The 23,016-nt window shown below is 33.3% G+C and overlaps 1 protein-coding gene across 1 annotated transcript in view; it reads right to left on the bottom strand.

Moving 5' to 3' along the window:
- The window catches only part of Pik3c3 (phosphatidylinositol 3-kinase catalytic subunit type 3), a 121,833-nt gene that overhangs the window by 11,088 nt on the left and 87,729 nt on the right, over window positions 1-23,016 (bottom strand). The window contains exons 22-23 of the mRNA XM_046428417.2: window positions 18,264-18,432; window positions 10,561-10,651 (exon numbers count right to left, since the gene is read on the bottom strand). Coding sequence (XP_046284373.1) covers window positions 10,561-10,651; window positions 18,264-18,432 — 260 coding nt within the window. The remainder of the gene's footprint in view (window positions 1-10,560; window positions 10,652-18,263; window positions 18,433-23,016) is intronic.

Raw genomic sequence — 23,016 nt, 5'->3', positions numbered from 1 at the left:
TATTTGGTATCACATTTACTACTATGTTAGACTACTGTTATTGTCTTGGTTTTTAAGGTTTTCATCATTTTTTTTTCCTTTTTCTTTTTAGTCCTAGAGATTGAACCCAGGGGCACTCTACAATTGAGCTATGTCTCCAGATCTGGCTCATCAGGTTGCTAAGGCTAGCATTGAACTTGGCAATCCTCCTGCCTCAGCCTTCCAAGTTGCTGGAATTTCATAAGTGTGCTACCATACCTGGCTAATTCTAATCATTTTTATTGCTCTACATTCTTTCTATTCTTCAGATTACATAATTTCTATTGATTTATCTTAAAGCTCTCCAAATCCTTCTTCTAATGTCATATCCAATCTGCTGTTAAGGCTATCCAACTAATTTTCATCTTAGCTAGTGTACAGTCCTAGAATTTAATTTCTACCTTTTCTCTGTTGAGATCCCTATATGCTAAGTCATTATATATTTTACCTTAGTCCTTGAACACATTCATAATAGCTGATTTAAAGCAGTTTTCTAATGGTTGTGACATGTGGGTCAGTCATCTCAGAGTTTCTGACTGCTTTCTTTTCATTGACTTTGTGTCATAATTGTTTTTCACATAGCTAGGGATTGTTTTTTATCAGAATACTAGACCTACCAAATGGTATGTTATACAGACTGTAAATTCTGTTGCATTCCTAAGATGATTCATTCTAGTAAGTGGCTACTGGCTAAAATAAAAACAGTGCAGTGTAGAATTCTCAGTTTTTGAAGTTTCTAGCTGCTGCTTTTCCATCTGATGGAACATTTAGTTTTGTAAAGTTCCATATTCTGTCAGGATTTGGGAAGATTTTGTATGGAGATTGGAACAACAATGAGCTTACCTCTGTGACGTTCACTTTTCCAGAATTTCTTTCCTAACTTCCTATCACACAAGCGCCAAACACTGTCCTCTTATACTTCATCAGTATGCCTACACTCAAAACAATCTGGAAAGTACTTTCAAGCAAAAGGTTACCAACTTAAAAATCTCACCTTTGCTCTTCATCTTTAAAAGGTAGATACTCTTTGTGTTTATGTCTGGCTTTGGTTACTCCTTATGCTTCCAAAGAATACTCGTGGTTTTTTGTTTGTTTTTTTTTACTGCATTTTAAAATTGTTATCTGGATCAATGTCTTTCAAATAGGGTACTCTAATGCTTAGTGCATTGGGGATATGTCAGATTATTAAGAGAAAAAACTTAATATTTGTTCACAGCTTTTACTGTAATGTAACCACCCACCTCAGTCCTAATGATCCACTTACAATCTCATGCCACACTAAAATCATTTCAATCACCAACCATTTGCAGAAAACAAAACAGCTCTGATAGTCATTAAGTCAGTAATAAAATTTCAGCAGTGGCTAATTATGTTTTGAGGAGCCCATTTTACTATTACCATTACAAGCTGCTCTAATGAATCTAAAAGAACAGGTGAGCCAAAACATGGCCACTCATAAGGTTTCAGTCAATTATGGACCACATCCATGATGGTGATCCCCTAAGATTTATAATATAACTGAAAAAGCCCTCACACCTAGTAATACCATAGAGGTCTAAATCACAGTGCAAAGCATTACTCATGCTTGTGGTACATGCTGGTGTAAACAAACTTTTTGTATTGCCACTTGTATACAAGTATAGCACACAAAATTATGTATAGTAATAATACTTCAAAATAAATCAATATGCTACTAGTTTATGTATCTGCTATAATTTTTATTGTTATTTTGAGCTGAGTACCATAATTAACTATCAAAACCTACATGTTCTTCTACTTCCTAACAACAAAAGAAAGAAAAAAAAGAAACCCTTACACAAAACAACACATCTTATTGTATAAGGAGTAGTTTCAAACATCTTCTGTTTACCACATCTCTTGGTAACATTATTTTCTCTTTGTTAGATTTAATCTTGTGGATTTTGTTCATCATGTCTCTAGTGGCAACAGGCAATACTATATATACTTGTGCCACATAGCCTAAGTGTATAGTGAGTAGGCTGCCCATCTAGGCTGGTGTAAGATAAATAACGTTTAAACAATGATGAAACCACCAAATGGTGCCCTTCTCAGAACACTTTCTGTCATTAAGCAACACCTGACTACATTTTTTCATTTTAGTTTTGCTCTTCAGAGTCACCTAAGTTTGTATCTGTGTTGGGTTTTCTATATATTTTCTTTCACTCTGATTAAATTTCTCTCATGTCTTTTTGTGTTCCACAGATCAAAACCTTTAAATTACACTAGACATAGAGGATTACATCATGTTCATTTGAAGAGCTACAATCTTCCAAAGACAGTCTCCACCAGCATTTTCTTTGCTAACGATAATTAGTATTGAATTTCACACCTAAGTACATGGTTGCATAACTTGTGTATAGAACAAAGGGAGAGGTTTAATCTGGACAAACCTTCCTTATATCAAGCCTATAGTAATTGTTTTTTTTTTTTTTTTTTTTTTAAGTTACCAAAAGGCATTCCTACTTTCCATATCCAACACCTCAGAAATTGTGCTGGACAGGTAATTATTTATCCCCTTGGATTATCAGTCATATCATCAACTGAATTACCTACAAACTCTTGTTTTTGTTCCATCCATAATCAAATGACAACATAGTGAATAAAGAGATATATTAGAATAACTTTATGGAAAAAAGGTACATATTTCTGACAAAAATATATAATAAGCAAAACCTACATCTTCTAAAAACATACTTTATCATTCAAGTGAAAGGATTTTAGAGCAGCTATAAATAATGACACACATACTCACTAGTCAAGTAGACAGTAAGCAAAAATAGGCAAGTCTCCTGAGTATTTAAATCCCAATTTCAGAGATCAATTGTACACTGACTATCTTTTAATTACAGAGAACATGTTTTCATTATAGCTTCACACTTCACATCTGAAAGAAGATTTACTAAAAACAAGTCCTTGGCAGCATGACTTTTAAAGAAAGCCATGGGCATTTCACAGCAGAGGCATCCACTGTAACCAACAGACAGCTAGGGATGCCTACTTTCAGCAATCAGCACAGAATATTCCTGAAGTTTACTAGTCCCTTGAATGTCAATGAAATTATCAGTTGCTGATGTTCACTGGAAAGGTTATAATTGCTACTGAGCACATAATCAAGTTATATGACTTCTCTATTTTCAAAGTAGAGATTTGCCATATTAATTTTTCTTCCAATTAGCTTCATGAACCTCAATTTGGATCCATTTAAAAACTGAAAACTGGACAGCTTAGTTTTCTATTAAAATGTATACACATTTAATGATTACAAAATAGAAATAAGTAATACATTTCCTTAAATTTGTTAGGCTAATTTAAAACTATATTATTCTAATCTGTCCCTGAGGGTTTAACATGCTATTATGAAAGAAAACTATTGTTAAGGAAACAAAAGCCTGGGTGACTAAATCTGCTCTTCTAAAACATCTCTGGTGGCTGGTACTATTTTTTAGATTTCTCTTTCCTGGCAACAAAGATACCTTTACATTCCAGGTTGTTATTCTGAGTACCATAATTAACAACTATCTACATGTGAAGAAGGTAGGACACCTTATTCCATCTCTGATCTGTTACTTTATTCTATTGCCAGACCAAACTCTGGAAGGAGTCAGGAGTCATTTGCTTTGTACACCAACAGAGTTGTCAAGGGGCAAAAGGCAATCTTACTTTTAAGGAAGAATTTATTAGTTATGAATTGAAACAAAAGAAGAGTCATAGGTTAGCCTAAAGTTTCTGCACCACATGGAAATAAACAAATGTACGCTTTCTACACATACACACACACACACACACACACCTAACATTCCAATTAACTACTCCCCTCCCATGGTGCTGGGGATCAAACCCAGGCCTTGCCTATGCCAGGCAAGTGCTCTACCACTGAGTTACACCCCGAGACTTTAACATTCCAATTATCACCTCACATTAAATTTTATCTCTAATATCATTTCAATGTACACTCTATTTTTTATATATGACAGCGGAATGTGTTGTAATCCTTATTACACATATAAATACAATTTTTCATATCTCTGGTTGTATACAAAGTATATTCACACGAATATGTCTTCATATATGTACTCTGGATAATAATAATCATCACATTCCACCGCCATTTATAACCCCATGCCTCCTTCCTTACCCTACAACCCCTCTCCCCTAACTAGAGTTTGTCCATTCCTCCCATGCTCCCTCTCCTTGTCCCACTATGAATCAGCCTCCTTATACCAAAGAAAACATTCGGTATTTGGTTTTTGGGGATTGGCTAACTTCACTTAGCATTATCTTCTCTAATTCCATCCATTTACCTGCAAATGCCATGATTTTATTTCTTTAATTGCTGAGTAAAATTCTATTGTGTATATATGCCACATTTTTTAATCCATTCATCTATTGAAGGGGATCTAGGCTGGTTCCAGAGTTTAGCTATTGTGAATTGTGCTGCTATAAACATTGATGTGGCTGTGTCCCGGTAGTATGTTATTTTTAAGTCCTTTGGGTATAGACCGAGAAGAGGAACAGCTGGGTCAAATGGTGGTTCCATTCCCAATTTTCCAAGAAATCTCTGTACTGCTTTCCATATTGGCTGCACCAATTTGCAGTCCCACCAGCAGTGCATGAGTGTACCCTTTTCTCCACATCCTTGCTAACACTTATTGTTGTTTGTATGCATAATAGCTGCCATTCTGACTAAAGTGAGATGAAATCTTAGAGTGGTTTTGATTTGCATTTCTCTAATTGCTAGTGATGATGAACATTTTTTCATATATTTGTTGACTGATTGTAAATCATCTTCTGAGAAGTGTCTGTTCAGGTCCTTGGGCCATTTATTGATTGGGTTATTTGTTTGGTGCTTAGCTTTTTGAGTTCTTTATATACCCTAGAGATTAGTGCTCTATCTGATGTGTGAGGGGTAAAGATTTGCTCCCAAGATATAGGCTCTCTATTCACCTCACAGATTGTTTCTTTTGCTGAGAAGAAACTTTTTAGTAAAAATACTTAGGAATCAACTTAATGAAAGAAGTGAAAGATCTATATAATGAAAATTTTAGAACCCTAAAGAAAAAAGTCAAAGAAGATCTTAGAAGATAGAAAGATCTATCTTGCTCTTGGATAGGCAGAATTAATATTATCAAAATGACCATATTTCCAAAAGCACTATACAGATTTAATGCAATTCTGATCAAAATCCCAATGACATTCCTCATAGAAATAGAAATAGCAATCATGAAATTCATCTGGAAAAATAAGAGACCCAGAATAACTAAAGCAATCCTTACCAAGAAGAGTGAAGCAGGTGGCATCACAATACCACAAACTATACTATAGCGCAATATTAACAAAAAAAGCATGGTGTTGGCACCCAAACAGACTGGTAGACCAATAGTACAGAATAGAGGACACAGAGACTAACCCACAAAATTACAATTATCTTATATTAGACAATGGAGCCGAAAACATGCATTGGAGAAAAGGTAGTTTCTTCAACAAATGATGCTGGGAAAACTGGGAATCCATATGCAACAAAATGAATTTAATCCCCTGTCTCTCACCATGCACAAAACTCAACTCAAAATGGATCAAGGATTTAGGAATAAAACCAGAGACCCTGTGTCTAATAGAAGAAAAAGTAGGCCCTAATCTCCATCATATGAGATTAGGCCCCAACTTCCTTAATAAGACTCCTTTGGCACAAGAATTAAAATTAACTTACACTCTTTTGGCACCTACATTCTTAGGTGTGCAATGCTATTCTGAAACAAAACCCTCAGCACAAGACTAAGCTATATACACCTGCATAAGAAACACAGTGTTATAACTAATCTTTACCCTTACATAACTCAAAATACAACATTTAAAAGACTAAACATTAACATAGAAAAAAAAGATATTTGTTTAAAATAATTTAGTGTTTAGCATTTCTAAAATAACAACTTTCATTAAAATAAGAAAAGCAGAGTCATGAAATTCTTCTTATTCAAAAAATTAGAATTAGAAAGTTTTTCCTGAACCAATTTAAAATAATTTAATCACAAAGTGATTAACAAAGGAACAAATCTGATTCATTAGGATGAAAGGAAAAGTTTCAATGTAAACATTTTCTTGCTGAATTCATTTATTAACTGAGCATCATTAAAATTAAACAAAAATCCTTTACTTGAATAAAAACAAGAATTTAAAAGAGTAGTTTTTTCAAAAACAATAAAAACTGAAGTACCATCCAACTACTGCTAAAAGAGAATGCTGAAATTGTTTGAAGTAAAACATGACAAATTACTATAAAGGAAAAAGAAAAACACCACCACAAAAAATCCCAAACACTTACATTGCCAAAATTCCATCAGAATAGGCACTATGATTTGTATACTTGTTAATCTTATAGGCATCAAAGGTGATTTAATTTTACAGGTCATTTGAAATAGATCCTCAGCTGTTTTGTAGCTGCTTATATTTAAATCCTTTGTTTTAAAGTTTAGTAAGACATAAATTTAGAGAAACATACATTTAATTCTTCAAAACAAAATAGTTACCTAAAATTACTCTGAATAACCTTGTTACCATAATTTAATTTTTTTTAAATTATTAAAAATTTAATTATTAAAAATTATTTTTTTATTAAAAAGCACTGGCAGTTCAGCAATCATGTTTATATGCTTATTCACTGCACTCGGTCTTCTATTTATTGTTTTGTTTATTTTCCTAAAGAGTCGTATAAAAAAGCAGACATCTAAAACTCCTTGAAGGTACTGTTTTCCTTCAGTTACCCTAACCCTAGTAAGCAAAGTTAATAATTGGTAGAGAATACAATTTTTTTTAAGTATCAAATGTTCTAAGGTTCCTTCATCCCAGTGTTATAGAAGTTTAAAAGAAGTCTTACCTCTAGACCACAGGATTATAAAATATCTCTGAATTTTCTCCAAAGAGTTCATATCTTCTCCTGGCTACCAAATCTAAAATCTCCAATGTCAATTCCAACTCAAAATTCATCCTTTTTAGTTTCCCTATAACATTGACCTTTACCTAATAGTATTTACTTACTGATTTCTTGTCTGTTTCATTAACTAGAAGATAAGTCAGGGACATTTTTATCATATATTTTTTTCTGTGACAAACACACTATGACAGTGCTTCACAGACAATAGAGAGCAAAAAAATACTAGAGTAAATGAATAAAGTACAGAATACATTCATAGGAAAATGATGCCCAAAGTATGAAAGAATGATTACCCTTATTAAAAAATGTGAATGGGCACAACTTAATACTGAGTATAGCATTTTCATTCATTAATAAAATATGATCTAATGTAAATAGGTAAAAGATTAACATTTGTTATAAATGACTGATGAGTAATGGGCATTTGTTACATAAACATCTCTATTTTTGCATGACAAATATTTCATATGAATACTTGCTAATATTTGTAGGAATCATAAACATTATATTTACTCACTATACTAATAAGATTGATTTGCTCATTGCTGAAAATCATTCTATCCGCTAAGCTTTAGTTATACTAACAACACAATACTTTGTTTTTAACAGTATGTATTATTTTTATTAGATACCTTTGCTATAAATGATTAGCTTTAAAGAATTAAAATAATTTTTTAAGTAAGCTTCTTACAGAACTAAGCACTGCATGACACACTAAAGTATAATAACCACTCAATTAACACTTTTGACTTATAACTTTATGTGTAAAATTTTGATCCTGTAGGGGGAGAAAATATTTCTCACCCATCACGAGTTTCATGGCCGTGATGTCTACATAAAAAAACATATTAGCTCGGTGTGGTGGCATAGGCCTATAATCCCAGTTATGGTGGAGGCTGAGGCAGCCTGGGAAACTTTGCAAGACCCTGTCTCAAAAATAAAAAACTCTGGGAATATAGCCCAGTGGTAAATTGCCCTTGGGTTAAACTACCAGTGAACCCCCACACCCGCCCTAAAATATTAACAAAGTAATATAAATTTATTTATAATATGTAATATAATGCTTTATGCAACACAGGAGCCTGCAGAATATGAAGATACTAAGAAACAGAAAAAACTGTATATATCTTATCTTAAATATGATAAAAAATAGAATCGTTGTATAGAAATATGATTAGACTAACAAAAAAGGGTATGATCAAATGGAAACAAAATGAAGGAAGCTGAATCTCTGTTCAGGTTTTTCTTGGCATCATTATGTGACATTTCTTTTTCACAGGTTTGGAATAGGCCCACTCTGAAATGTTGGCCAGAGAATTCTTTTACCACCTGCTTTAGCACAGAGTGGTAGGAGGTCAGAGAAAGACTTTCCTGTTTCTGCTATTTTTTGAAATGCCATATTTTGTTATTAAATCTCATCAAATCCATCTCACATTTTTGGACAGCCATATTTTCAAAAAAAATAAATAATTCTAATTAACAAAAATGTCACATAACCTGTTTCCAAAAAGTTGAAAAAAATTGATACTATATTAAGTTATGGAGACAAAAAAGTATCATTGTCATGTTGTTATGATCACTCAAATAATATGAATAATCTACTTCTTTGAAGACAAACACTATTTTGTTTCTCTAGCTGGCTTTGATTTGAGGCCACTGTGAAAATTTTCCAATTAGTAACACTATGAAATAGTGTTCGTAATCATAATCATCAAAGTATAAAAATCTATTTCTTGAAAAATATCAACCAATATGAAACATAAATTTTAGCCAATCCCAATTTTTCAATATTATATTATTTAAATTCCAAGTTCACGTTGAAACTGATGACTTCACATTATTGATAAAACATCAGAAAATAAAAAAAAAAATTTATAATACTCTTTTAAGAAACAATATGCCCAAATGCTTTTTTTAAATAAAGATTTACTTAACTGAAACCATAATAAACAACTAGAGAACTCTAGGCTAAAATAAAAATGACTAAATATGATGCTTTTGTTCTTTGCTTTTATCATGAAATGAATTGCTTTATGTTTTAAAACACAATATTATAAAGATAGCTGGTAACAACAGGGAACTCTCGGGACTTCCTAAAATAGACAGAGATGGATCTAATAAGAAGCAGAAGAAAACTGCTTAACTAGCCAAACAAACTGCCTCACTCAATTTGACAAATACTGCTAGAACTTTCATAAATGACTTTTGAACATTCTGTAGTCAAGGAAAAGTGAACATATGACAGACATCAGGTAAATGGATTTAAAATAAACAGCAAAAAGATCCTGAATATAACAGATTGAAACAACAAAAAAAAGCAACATTTGAAATAGAAGAGTCATTGATTACAGCTAAAGAAATTTTCATCAACCAATTGTATTTCCTGATAGATGAGCTTTAGTCAATAAAAAGAAATACAATGATTAAAAAATAGGACATGCCCAAAAGTAGTGTGGTAAATAATCTATTTTTTGCTGAAGAAAAAATTAATTTTTATTGAATAGTGCTGGCTGAAAAAAATGAATAAATGGGAAAAGTCAATGTGCTATTGAGAAGAAAAAAGAATTTTGATAAAAGTATACTTTTCCAAAATGTTTAAATAATAAAACATTTATATTAAAATTCCTCATTGTTTGCTAATGATGTATAAAATTAGGAAAGATTACTCTCATTTGGTTCAGTCAGAGGTACCTAATATTGTTCAAAGTCAGATATATTAGAAATTAGAGCATTAAGGTGCTCTTTATAATTTTACGAATACCAGATCAATTCCACCTCTGAGAGTGCCAACACTCAAGAGATTTTTATACTTCTGTAAGTTGAAAATCATATCATATTGATATCTAATATCATCTTATGTTACCTTTGGATAAATAGTATGCTTTATTTATTGCTTTCCTTTCAATGATTTAGATAATGAGAAATTAATTCAGATAAGAACCTTCAAATCCACTGCCTTTCCTCCCATCTCTTGCTAGAATTCAAGATAAAATACCTGTGGAAAACTGACTACATGATGGTTTTCCTTTGATGTCCTTTCTCTTTTTTTATATAATTTTAAAATTGGTTTTAATTAGCTATACTTGACAGTAGAATGCAATATGATACATCATACATAAATACTGTTCTCTTTTCAGGTTGAGTTAAAGAAGTCTCTACCCCTCTGACACAGTAACAAAACAAATAAACAAAAACATAATCCAAGGTATGGATGGAAAGGAAAAAAAGTGGCTGTTTTCTCCTATATGATATTACAGTCTCTGCATTTTTCTCTTGGGAGTGCCATTAGTCTTATTTTAAATGTTAAAGGAACAAAGAGCAAGCAAGGCTTGTAGTAATAAACTCTCTCTCTAGATATGGTATCCTCTTTGGGCAGGAACAAGGCAGGGAGCAGAACAAACTGGATTCAGACAACTTGAGAGACTAGTACATTCTAAAATTTGAAAAAAAATCATACAAAAGGTCTCTTAGTTTATATTATTTAATAATTCACAGGCTGAGACAATATGGGGAAGTGAGTTGCTAAAACCCTAAACTTTTTTTATATATGAAAAGTAAACTAAACATGGTATCTGAGGATGTACAAAAATTACCTTTTTCACAGTTTTATCTGGTTCAAGAGCAATATCTGGAATGTTTGCATCAACCATCAAAGAAAACAAGTTCAAAATCAGATTTGAATACCTAAAGGAGACCAACAAAAAGAGAAAAACACAGCGATGAATTAGAATCTGGCATTTCTTTACCATACTAAGAACATTTCTGTAAGTAGTGGTATTCGGATCTTTATAACGATTAATACTACTTCAGACTTTTCATTATCTGTCTCTTGAAAACAATCTTATCTTTGGGTGTTCATACAGTACCATGTCTAGGTCACTATAAAGTAGAATTTTAGAGTAACTGTCTAATAATGACATTCTTTTTCATTGTTAATAATGACATTCTTTTCAGTAGTTAGTTTGAATATAAGTAGTTAGTTTGAATATAAGTAGTTAGTAGTGGTTTGAACATAAGTGGTTAGTAGTCTACTGCTTTGAAACTGGTCAAAATATCTAATATTTTTGAATATGCTTGCCTCTAGCAAAAACTAAGACTTTACTAATTCTCAAACTCTTCCTTTTCCCTTGAACAAGGAGAAAGGAGGCTACTTATTCCAAATGCACATGTGGAGCCTTAGAGAAGTCTCAGTCTGCTCTAGACACACCCTGGATCCTGCTCTACAACACTCTCTCCTGGAGCATTTATGTCCTAGGTGGGCCCTTCTTATTAGCTTGCTTGTGATAAAAAGGAATTCAAGTTTGAAAGTGAGGATAGACATGAGCACAAGAAGTTTTGGTTTTAAGCAATGACGTTTTTAGCAGCTATTTTCAGAGGAAGCATCAATACAAGTGCCTTACTTTGTCTTCTCTAGGGGACAGAGGTCGGAGTCTCAGTATGTAGTATCTTTTTTTTTTAATATTTAATTTTTAGTTGTAGTTGGACACAATACCTTTATTTTTAGTGGTGCTGAGGATCAAACCCAGGGCTTCACACATGCTAGGCAAGTGCTCTACCGCTGAGCTACAACCCCAGGCCTCAGTATGCAATATCTTTATCCTAGTCACCTACCTCTCTATAATAAAAAATGCACAAGCTGTTACAACTGTTTAATACTTGAACTTGAATACAATATGGCTATCTATGTATGGTTTTTTTAAATTACCTATTTTATCATTATTTCTGAATTTTATATTGCCTATGAAAATCAAGAGGGACTAAAATGAAAACTTCTAACTTGATGTAGTTTTGTAATCAAATTGGTCCTAATCCACTTATACTTTTAAAAAGTTATAATAAAAACTAAACAGCTTTAAACTACCTTTAAATTACTGATTTCCTGTGGGAACTGATAAAAGCATACTGCAGATATCCCATTTCTACTCACACAATTTTATTCATTTACCCAACACATACAATATATATTATTTTAGGCACTAGGGATATAGTAGTGTACTGAATAAACAAGATTCTCACATTCATGAAATTTAAACTGTGGAGGAGGGTGGAATCTCACATGATAAACTGATAAAGATACTTTTGTGTCTGTTTTATAGGTAAAATGATTTTTAAAAGGAAAACCACCCAGGGAAATGGGTCAGAAATTGACAGGGTTGGGGAGAAGGAGCATCCTAAAGAACTATGTTTTACTCCAAATGCACTGAGAAGCAATTGAGTTTGAAAAGTAGGTGATGTACTCTGATATGCATTTAAAAAAAAATCTCACCCTGGCCATCTTGTGGGGAGTATGAATGGAGGTAGGGAAACGTAACACAAACTTCCAGGTGAAAAAGACACAACATACAGGCTACTGGGCTATATTTTGGGGATATAGTAGACCATACTACTGCTTAGTTCAACGGAGGTAGGGTGAGAAGACAGAGGAACAGAATGTTGCCAAGGAGTTAGCTTAAGTAACTGAGAGTTACTCATCAAAACAGGAAAGTCTGAATGGAGGAAAAATAGGATTTTAGGTAAGAAATCAAGAATTTCATTTTATACACACTGAGTTTAAGATGTCCACAAGTCTTAGGACAAAGGTCAAGATAGGCTGCCAGATAAACATCGAGGGGTTACCAGGGCTGATTGTATTAGCTGGAAGCCAACAGCAGGGGATTCATGCTTAAAATTCATTGGACTGGATTAAAAATGGGTAAAGAAAGACTTCAGTGGAAAGAAAAGATCTAACACTAAACCCTCTATAAAGTCAATAAAACTTCTACACAGTTCAATATGCAGAATGTAAGGCAAAAGGAGGAATAAATCAGTGAAGAAACAGGACTGTGCAGTAGGCAAAACAAAAACAGAGAAGTGGGTTACAACAAATCAAAGGAAGGTTTTCAGGAACAAGGAGGTCAATTGTGTCAAAAGTTGCTAGGAAACAAAAATGGCTACTGTATTTGGTATAACTAATAATTCACTTTGATAAAAGTATTATTAGCAGAATAGAAATGAAAGCCTTATGCAGAAGGCGGAAGAAATAAAAGGGGCTACAAAGGAGGTTAGCAGAGAGAGAATGCAGGTTTGCTATGAAGGAGCATGAAGAAAGACAGCAAAGTCATGTTCAGCAATAATCCTGGCCTCTCCCACTCAATGCCAGTGGCACTAATCCAGCTGTGACTACTAAAAATGTCTCCAGACATTATCAAAATGTGCCCTCCAGGGTAAAGGGAGTTCAAAATAGCCCCAAACTGACAACCAGTGATTTAAAACCCAGTGGTGAGAACATGATTATTGTTGGGATTTTCTTCAGTGGCATAGAATTGTCCCTCTGGACACATGACCAGAGCTGGGATTTTGGCAGATGAAGAAACAGCACTAGATAAAATTGCCAGATGGGATTTAGAGGGAAGGACAGTAAGAGTGACTGTATTCTTAGGCAATAAAATTTAGGGGGAAAGGGAAACAAAAAGACAACATGAGGTAGATTATACAGTGGTGGCAGACTAATGAGACAACATTATCAGTGAAGTAGAAGAACTACAGAAAGAAAGGCTCATCTAATAATATGCTGAGAAATAGGGAACAGTGGCACCTGTCTGCAGTCCCAGCTATTCAAGTGGCTAAGGGGGAGAGAATGGCTTGAGCCGAAGAATTTAATGCCAGTCTGGGCAACATAGTGACACCCTGTCTTAGAAAAAGAATAAAAAGGATTAAAAAAAAAAACTATAAAGAAAGTTTTGCTTAGAGTATGAAATTAGGGATTAAGATTTTAGAGAAAAAAATTTTCTAATATTGATTAACGAGAGTGGCCAAGGCAGACTCTATAAATGAGAAAGACAAGCCCCAAAAGACTAGCCCTATGTGGATGCTGAAGCCACAGCAGGAGTCATGAAGATGACAATGAAAGTTTTCACACAATGACAGTGCTGCAGAGGTAGGCAGATGGACACAGTAGATGTATCTGACAGTGTCATCTTTAATAAAAGATTCTGTCAATGCTTTTCAAATGAAGAAATGGGTTGAAAATATTAACAGGGAGCAAAAGGGGCACCAAGCCCTTCTCTTAAGAAAATAAAGATCCATTTGAGAGGGCCGCAATGGAGGTGGTAGTAGAGTACAGCTAGCCATTTCATACTATGCTATTTAAAAAAAAGAAGAAGAAGATGCTCTCTCAACTAACCCTTGATTATTCATGCTCTGCTTTGTTATTTTATAGTTTCTTCCCATCTTTTTATGGGGAAATCCTTAGGAATCTACCATACACAGGAAGGAAATATAAGAATCAATTTTTAAAGTGATATATCAGAAGTTCTCAAACCTGGCTGCCCAGTAGATTCACCTTAGGGTTTTTTAAACATATTAAGGCCTGATCCTCATCCCAGGTCAATTAATTCTGAGGAGGACCTGAACTGTTCTCTCGTCAATACCCCAGAACCACAAGTAATTTAATGAACAGTGAAGACCTATGTTAAAACACGTGACTTTAGCATAATGTGTGTTTCTTTTATGGCTGTTGTCATTAACTTGCATTTTCTACTTAAGAAAGAATATCTAAAATAAAAAGTATGGGGGCTGGGGCTCAGTGGTAGAGGGCTTGCCTAGCTTATGCGAGCGCTGGGTTCGATCCTCAACACCACATAAAAATAAATAAATAAAATAAAGGTATCATGTCCAACTAAAAAATATTTTTAAAAAATAAAATAAAAAGTATGTATTTAAGTAGGACAGTCATTTAATCTTCTACTCAGCAAAATATGATTAAGGAATACAAGAAATCATAAAAATCAGTATTCAAAGACAAAAGATTAAAGTTAAAATATGATAGGGTAGGAAATTATGCAAAATTGAGTCTAGACATAGACTAAGGTTATAAAAGGAATAGGTCTGCTATAGTGTTCAAGGAAAACATACCCTATTTCTTATCTATTTTATATCAATCATTATGCTACCCACTAGTTAAATACAGATGGCTTAAATTTTTCAGGAAAAATCTTTAGTGTCAAAAAGTACATTTAATTACATGATGTAAAGATCATTCACTACATCTGAGGTCTAACTCTCCTATAACTAATCATTTTGCATGGGACAAACATTAGCTGAATTATGTAAAAATATTTAATAAGTATACTACTCCAAGAAGTAGAAACACTATAGTTAATGGAGAAATGTGGGGAGACCAACAAATTCACTGATGTGCGATGATTCATCAAACATTCTTTGAGACAATATAAGAGTCTTACTTGATATAGTTAAGTGAATTCCTAATTTCTGCATTGGATGTTTTTACCCCTTTTGAGGTAAAAATGCAAAGCCATCTTTGCATCATTAGTGTCTATCATGCTATTTGCATAAACATGGGTTAGGAAGAAAAGCTATATTCTCCTTGAACACATAAGATTTAAAAATGTTTCAGCATTAGAATTGTTGCCATGAGAATTCAAAACTAGTGCAATATGTACTAATTTATAAGAGATGGTAAAATATTCTGTTGAATGAAAATCATCACACCATTAAATGTGTTCTCTCCTCTACACAACTGTAAACATTCATAGACTTAGTTCAAAAGGCATCCCAACAAACTTTTGACCATCTGGTTAAATTCTTATATTCCAAAGGCTTTTTTAAAAAATATTTTTTTAGTTGTATATAGACACAACACCTATATTTTTTATTTATTTATTTTCACATGGTGCTGAGGATTGAACCCAGTGCCTCTCACATGCTAGGCAAGTGCTCTATCAATGAACTACAACCCCAAACCCCCCCAAAAAAAAAAAACATAAAGTTAATAAAAATTTTAGTAAGAAAAAAAAGTAAAGTCATGTTTGTTAAATTCAGGACATGTCTGATGATTAGTTAAAAATGACAGTATCTGCCAGGCATGGTGGCGCAGACCTATAATCCCAGTAGCTTGGGAGGCTGAGGCAGGAGGATCGTGAGTTCAAAGGCACCCTCAGAAAAGTGAGGCACTAAGCAACTCAGTGAGACCCTGTCTCTAAATAAAAACTACAAAATAGATCTAGTGCCCCTGAGTTCAATCCCTGGTAAAACCCCCAACCCCCAACCCCCACCTCTGGCAAAATGACAGGATCACTTGACTCTAATGGTATTTCCAACCCAACTATATAATTTTCTTAGTCCAACAAGGTTTTTAAATGAATAAACCATACTCTTAAAAGTAAGTATTAGCCAGGTAGATGGGGCACATCTACCTAACTTATAGTTACTTAGGAGGCTGAGGGAGGATGATCCAAGTTCAAGGCCAGGCAACTTAGCAAGACAGTCTTAAAATTTAAAAAAAAAAAAAAAAAAAAAAAAAAAAAAAAAAAAAAGACCCAGGATATAACTCAGGAGTAGAACATTTGCTTGGCATGTGAGAGACCCAGAGTTAAATCACCGGTACTGGTGGAGGGTGGGGCAACGTTTATCAAAATATTAGAGTCTACCTGAACTTAAATGACAGGAAAATTTTAAAAAGAAAAGAACAATTCTCATGAAAATCTAGCACAAGATTATTAATATTAATCTCTTTGTGATTTTTCTTTGAATTTAAGAAAGTTAACTTCATCTCCAGATTAATAACTTGCTTCTGTTTTCTCATTCTACTGAATTGTTACTAATCCATTATCAATGACAGTTTATAAAGCACATTGTTTTCCTTCTGCTTTCAGTAAGATAGAACACCTTTGACACTCTCTAGCTATCATTCCAGAACATCCTGTCTGCCTCTTCACTGAAATCACCATGGTTCCATCTAGTTTTCTACAGGCTTTGACTATTTTAAATTACAAACCCCAGATATTTAAGTGGAACTCTCTTCTCTCTGAAAGTGTTATTGCATCACCAAGCAGATCAAAAGAACACTAATCATCTCATTATTTTTTTAGCATTGCTGGAGAGTAAAACTCAGTTATTCTGCCACCCAAAGTATAAATAAACCAGCCATTTGTAAAATGCATGGTGTAAAGTTTGTGACACATGAAAGAGTTTATAAAGTAAGTGCATTTAGTCCTTGCAAAAAGTGAAACCTGATTAATATAGTACTGCTATTCTTCTGAGACTAGCAGCATCAAAATCACTCAGGAACTCGACCTCAAAGCAAAGATTTTGGGGGTTTTCTTAAAATACTGAGAATTTTCATTCAAGAAACATACACTGACTGCCTATGTTTCAAGTCCAACACGAGTAACTGAGATTACAAAGAAAAACAAACAAAAACAAAACTGTAACAGAAGCCACTTGCACAAGCAACTCTCTTCCTAATGATTAAATTTTCACCTGGAGAGTATGTGGTCATGTCTCCCACACTGGAATTTTCTGCTGGACTAAAAAAGATTCATTTTTCCACAGTTAGGTTAAAATACCTCAGGAGTCAAACAATCCTGTCATTTTTAACTAATCATAAGAACCATGTCCTGAATTTAATAAACATGACATTTTTTCCCTGATGATTCATTATTCAGTCTTATGCAAATCAGAATCAAGAAAGCAGAGCGTGACACTGAAGAAAAAAGAAGGGATAGAGGAAAAAAAAATCAACATTTTTATAGCAGAATGAGTGATGAGGCATTAAAGAAAAAGGAAATCATATATAACATTCACGCTTCAATCAATAAACAAAATTCTAAATGTTCCTGAAGAGCATTCAGAATTCAAATTGATAAAGGTGGTAAAGATCCAAATTGACTGAACTAATATCACTCTAAATAAGTTAAAGTCTTCATTCTTCAGACTCAAGCATGATGACTGAAACAATCCAGGATTGCCTTCAAGGAGATCTGAAAGGTATGAAGTCTCTAACGTTCTTTCTATCCTAGTACTGTCAAAATTGGCAAAGCATGTTCAGTAAGATGAGGTCATGCCCCTGACCTTGAAAGCTCCCTGTTTTCCTACACTTGCATAATGCCAACTTCCTAGTTGGCCAAATTTGGTAATGTGATAATTAGTGGGAAAGCAAGAAATTGTATATCTTTCCCCTTTGATATCAGATTTTATCAAAATAGATGTCAAAATATAAATTAAGAAATACTGGGGGCTGGGATTATAGCACAGTGGTAACACACATGCAGCTCACTGGTAAAGCACTTGCCTAGCTCATGTGAGGCACTGGGTTTGATCCTCAGCACCACATAAAAATAAATAAATAAACAAACAAAATAAAGTTATCATGTCCATCCACAACTAAACAAATACTTTAAAAAATACTGTTTCCAGTCATTTGAAAAAGAAAGTGATGCTAATGATGCATTTGAATAACTTGTTCATGTGATCTATAATAATACTAAAATTCTCTGTATCAAGAAAATCCACTTACCTTCTAAGGTGGAGAAAAGCTGTGTAACACTGTTTCCGGAACTCTTGGTACTGCTCACTCTGTGTGCCCCCCATTCCTTCTACCATTTCTTTATTCAGTTTCATTGGAGGAGGAAGAGGCTTTGGATCTCGACCCAAAATATAACCAAAGTCTATGTGGAATAGTTTACCTGGATGTAAATAAAAAACTTTATTTGTTTCCAGAATTACTTTTAAAACCCGGAAGATATGCCATACAATTGGTATAAACAGAGTCTCTTAATTAAAAGAACAAAAAAAAAAAGTACCTCCAGATTTGAGAGCATCCTTCAGAGTAAATTTTAGTCCATTTTAATTCACATTTGTTCTGATAAAATTAAACTCAAAATCATTCCACAGTAATTTAATTCAAAATTTAAATCCTACTTTTCCAGAATGTCTTTTATTCTGGTATTTATTATGTCGAAGTCTGGACAACATTTTAAAGTATCAGCAAAGATAAGAATCTAGGGAGCAAATTTCCTATGACAATAAGTTAAAATGAACTGCTCTTAATGTGTGGAAGACCATTTCTTTTATTTGAGTATTCTTGAGATGAATTTTTTCTTTATGACCTCTCAAAAAAAGAAAAAAAAAATTCCCCAATTTCAAATTATATGTGACTGTATGACCAATGTGATTCTACAATATGTATACTCAGAAAAATGAGAAATTGTATCCCATCTATATATGATATATCAAAGTATATAAGTGCATTCTACTGTCATGTATAACTAATTAAAACAAATTAAGAAAAAAAAGAAAAAAGTATACAAATAAAAAAACTTAAAAAAAAAAAACAAATTTCAAATTACATTGTTAGCTTCCTTTTCAACTAATTTTTTTTTCAGAACCATTTTCAACTAATCTGTGTCACTAATTCGCTTCAGACTAGGAAACCAAACACAGCATTCATGTATGCCAAGCACTAAACACAGCTGTAGTTCCCGTTAAGAAAAAACCTACAGTAGTCATTAAATTCATACAGCAGGCATGCAAGAACATGGTAATTCACTTTAGAGGATGATTCACCACAGAATTCATAAAACATCTTGTAATTTACAAGTAGATATAAAGTATGGACACATTTTAACACAAAAAGTAACCTCATGGATCATATATTTAAGCTTTTCCAAGGCAGAGATTTAGGACTTAGGTGTGTTTAGTGCATTGCTGAGTGCCCAGCCTCAGAAGTTTCTGGCACATGATAGGCATTCATTAAATTAATTCACTTTAAAAGCTAACCAAAAAATTTCTCTAGCACAACCTACTTCTTTCTGTCTTGTAATATATTACAACCTGTTTCATGTGGGAACTTAACTCTCCATTTTTATTTAAGGAACTTGAATATTTCTCCCCTCAAGGGTACCAGCCAATAACTTTCCTTGTTCAATTGCATTTACTAAATTTCTGAACAATTTTCCATCTTGCAAAATATTTTTACAAATTGATTCTATCACTAAGATGTTAGTGATACCTTTCTCCCTACGAATTTGCCTGAGTTATCATTACTGTCATTAGGTGACTGTGAAACACATAAGAAAATGATAGGCATAGAACTGCCTCTGGTTATAAAGCAATGAAGTCCCAGGTCAATAGGGATGCACTAGCAGGTACTTGAAATCAGAACTGCAGGTGCCCTACTGTACAAAAGACATTTTTATATCTCAACTGATTAAGTGGCTTGACAAAGTTGCCTAACCTTTCTAAATCTTACTTTCTAAACTGCGAAACAGAATCATATTGCTAACTATCTCACAAAGTAGAATTGAAAGGAAAAACAACTAATAGCACAGTACAGGGAGCACAATAAACATCTAATGTTAGTTTCTATTATTATTATTTATTCCAACAGAACTTTTTCAAAATTAAATCAAGCCATTTACTACCTCATGACTAGGTCTTTAATAAAAGTGGCTTACAAATATTTATATTACAAACCTCAAATACTACCTAAAAATTAAAAGTCAGTACTTTTTCCAAAAATAAATATTAAAACAACCACTTTTAAAGCATTTGAATACTCTAAATTGATATTTATATGTTCATTGTATCTGATGATCACAACTGCCAGAAACTAGTAAAATCAAATATTAAAGGGATAAAAACTTCACATTCACGGCAACTCCATTAGGCATTTTTTTTTTCACAAGAAAAAACATAAATAATAAATTAAGCTGTACATTTTATATAACTTTGAAAGTTGAGTAGTTAAAAAAAATCTATTAGGTAATTATGACATTAACTTTAAGTAAAATTCGATATAAGATAGTAGCACTATTCTCAAATAAAAGAAAAGAAACTATGTCGCAACTTCTCTGGAATTTTATAAAAGTTGTGCCAAGTTTGGGACATGGGCTCCAAATAGAAGGAGAAATGATCTATGTATGAATGTTCATCATAACAACTACCCCAAGGTCTATTACCTGCTGTAGAATAAGTACTAGCACACCAATTGCACAAATAACTAATTTTTCATTTATTCAAATCATCCATTTTTTTTCTTTTCTTCTTTAAATGTATTTATTTCTAATTGATTCCAGGTTAAATTGACCCAATTTGACCACTGGTCAAAATCTTCCAATAACTAGTTTTTTAAAAAATGAATATTACTAGTATAGTAAATGGCACATGGGGAGGTAAGATAGAGGGAATTACAAATAGAAATAGATAGCAAGAAACTTATGGAATATAGAAACAAGGCTTTGTAAACAAAAACACAAAAAGGGTAGCAAATGCTTAGCTAAACAGTCCTCTAGCTTACATGTCTGTAGACATTTGGTAAGCAGTTATTAATCAGGCTGCTATTTCACCTATGCTTAACTAAACCCCTTTCTCCCCAACTAACCTTTTAATGAGCTAGTAAAAGTTTTATAGTCAAGAATTAAGGTTTACTTGTTACAGTCCTGAAACCTAAGATAATTCCTAAAATACAGAAGCACTCTTTATATTTATTTTGCATTAAATAAATCTTAATGACCCCTTAATTCCACACTTTTAGCTAAGGCAGCTTTTAATATTGCTGATACCAGAAATTTTCTTCTAGAAATGATATAGCTCTTTGTATTTGGAGGGGGGTGGTAACCAGGGATTGAACCCAGGGGTCCTCAACCACTGAGTCACATCCCCAGACCACTTTTATATTTTATTTTGTGACAGGGTCTTGCTAAGTTGCTTAAGGCCTCGCTAAGCTGCTGAGGCTGGCTTTGAAATTGTGCTCCTCTTGCCTCAGCCTCCCAAGCTGCTGGAATTACAGGTCTACACTACCGTACTTGGCTTAGAAATGATATAGTTTGTAAGGAAAATTATTTTAAATTTTTCTTTATTTTCATCATGATCTATAATAAAATTAACAGATATCAAGTATGGATCATCTGAATGCCACCTTATTACTCAGTACTTAGTATCCCCCTATGATTTCAGTGTTTGGGGGTTGGTATCAAATGGCAATGCTATTGCTGCCAGCTAATACTAACAAAGTAGAAACAGAATTAGTTATACAGATACTCCTAGACGTAGGATGGGGGTTATATCCCCACAAACCTACTGTAAGCTGAAAATACTATCAGTTAAAAATGCATTTATTAAACTTAATCTACAAAATATCACAACTTAGCAACTCAGTACATTGTAGAACACTGACTGTTTATTTGGCTCCCTGCCACTGCCCAGCATAATGAGAGTATTATACCACACACTGCCATTCAGGAAAAGATCAAAAGTAAAAATTCACAATGCAGTTTTTAGTGACTATGTATAATTTTCATATCATCATAAAGTTGAAAGATTCTAAGTAAGAGACTGCACCTTAAAATTAGATGACAGCATTCTGAACAAATACAGGTTTTAAAGTACAAGCACAGAAAAACAGTTTAAGAATTTTTATTTGGGGTGTGACACTGCAGCTCAAACTCACTCTATACTATCTGCATAATAGTCACACTGTGAATGGCAATTTAGTTTCAAAAGCGTATCATCTGTCACATTAATGTTGCTGAAATTAAATTTTATCAGTTTTTACTATTGATTTAATTTATAAATCTGATTTTACTTTACAGTTATGTGAAAGTAGATACACAAAAAAGTAACATCAGGTTTTATGTAGAACCTGATAAAATTATCAAATGTCACTGTTGGGAGTTTCATATCCATTTAAGAGACCTATGTATCACTCACTACTAAAAAACTCCTTTCAGGGGCTGGAGGTTTAACTAAGCTGATAGAGTGAATGCTTAGCATGGGTTAAATGCCTATCATAAAAAAAGAAAATTAAAGAAGAGAGAAAAAGAGGAGACTCCCTTTCAAAATCCCCAAATGGGTTTTAGTAGTCTCTAAATACAATGAAATCAAAATTTGGGGAGAGCCATATACTTCACCAAATTCTTAAGGGAAATTAAGACCATGATTCAAAAAATATGAAGAACAGTTTCAGGACAGGAATTTGATAACTCACTGAAAAAGCATCATCTCCTAGTTTCTTAAGGTCCAAGGGGTATGCTATCAATTTAATTTACTATGTGGTGGTGAAGTCTATGGTCTACTTCTGTGAAGGATTTCACAGCCTTTAACTAACCAGACAGTCTCTGTCCAACTATGGCAAACACTTCTCTTAGCGCTTCATTCTCATTCTGGAGTTCTAACTATTTTTACCTTTTGGTCACAGACCATTTTACCCTTCAAGAGGTAAAAAGACTGGAGAAGTTAACAGCATTCTAAATATAGATAAACTCTCTTTG

The sequence above is a fragment of the Marmota monax genome, unplaced genomic scaffold (genome assembly GCF_021218885.2).
Source record: "Marmota monax isolate L192 unplaced genomic scaffold, Marmota_monax_Labrador192_F-V1.1 WCK01_AAM20220418_F8-fsc00031, whole genome shotgun sequence".
Classification (NCBI taxonomy): domain Eukaryota; kingdom Metazoa; phylum Chordata; class Mammalia; order Rodentia; family Sciuridae; genus Marmota; species Marmota monax.
Note: the sequence above shows the minus strand (reverse complement) of the source record. Positions and strands in the feature narration are given on the sequence as shown.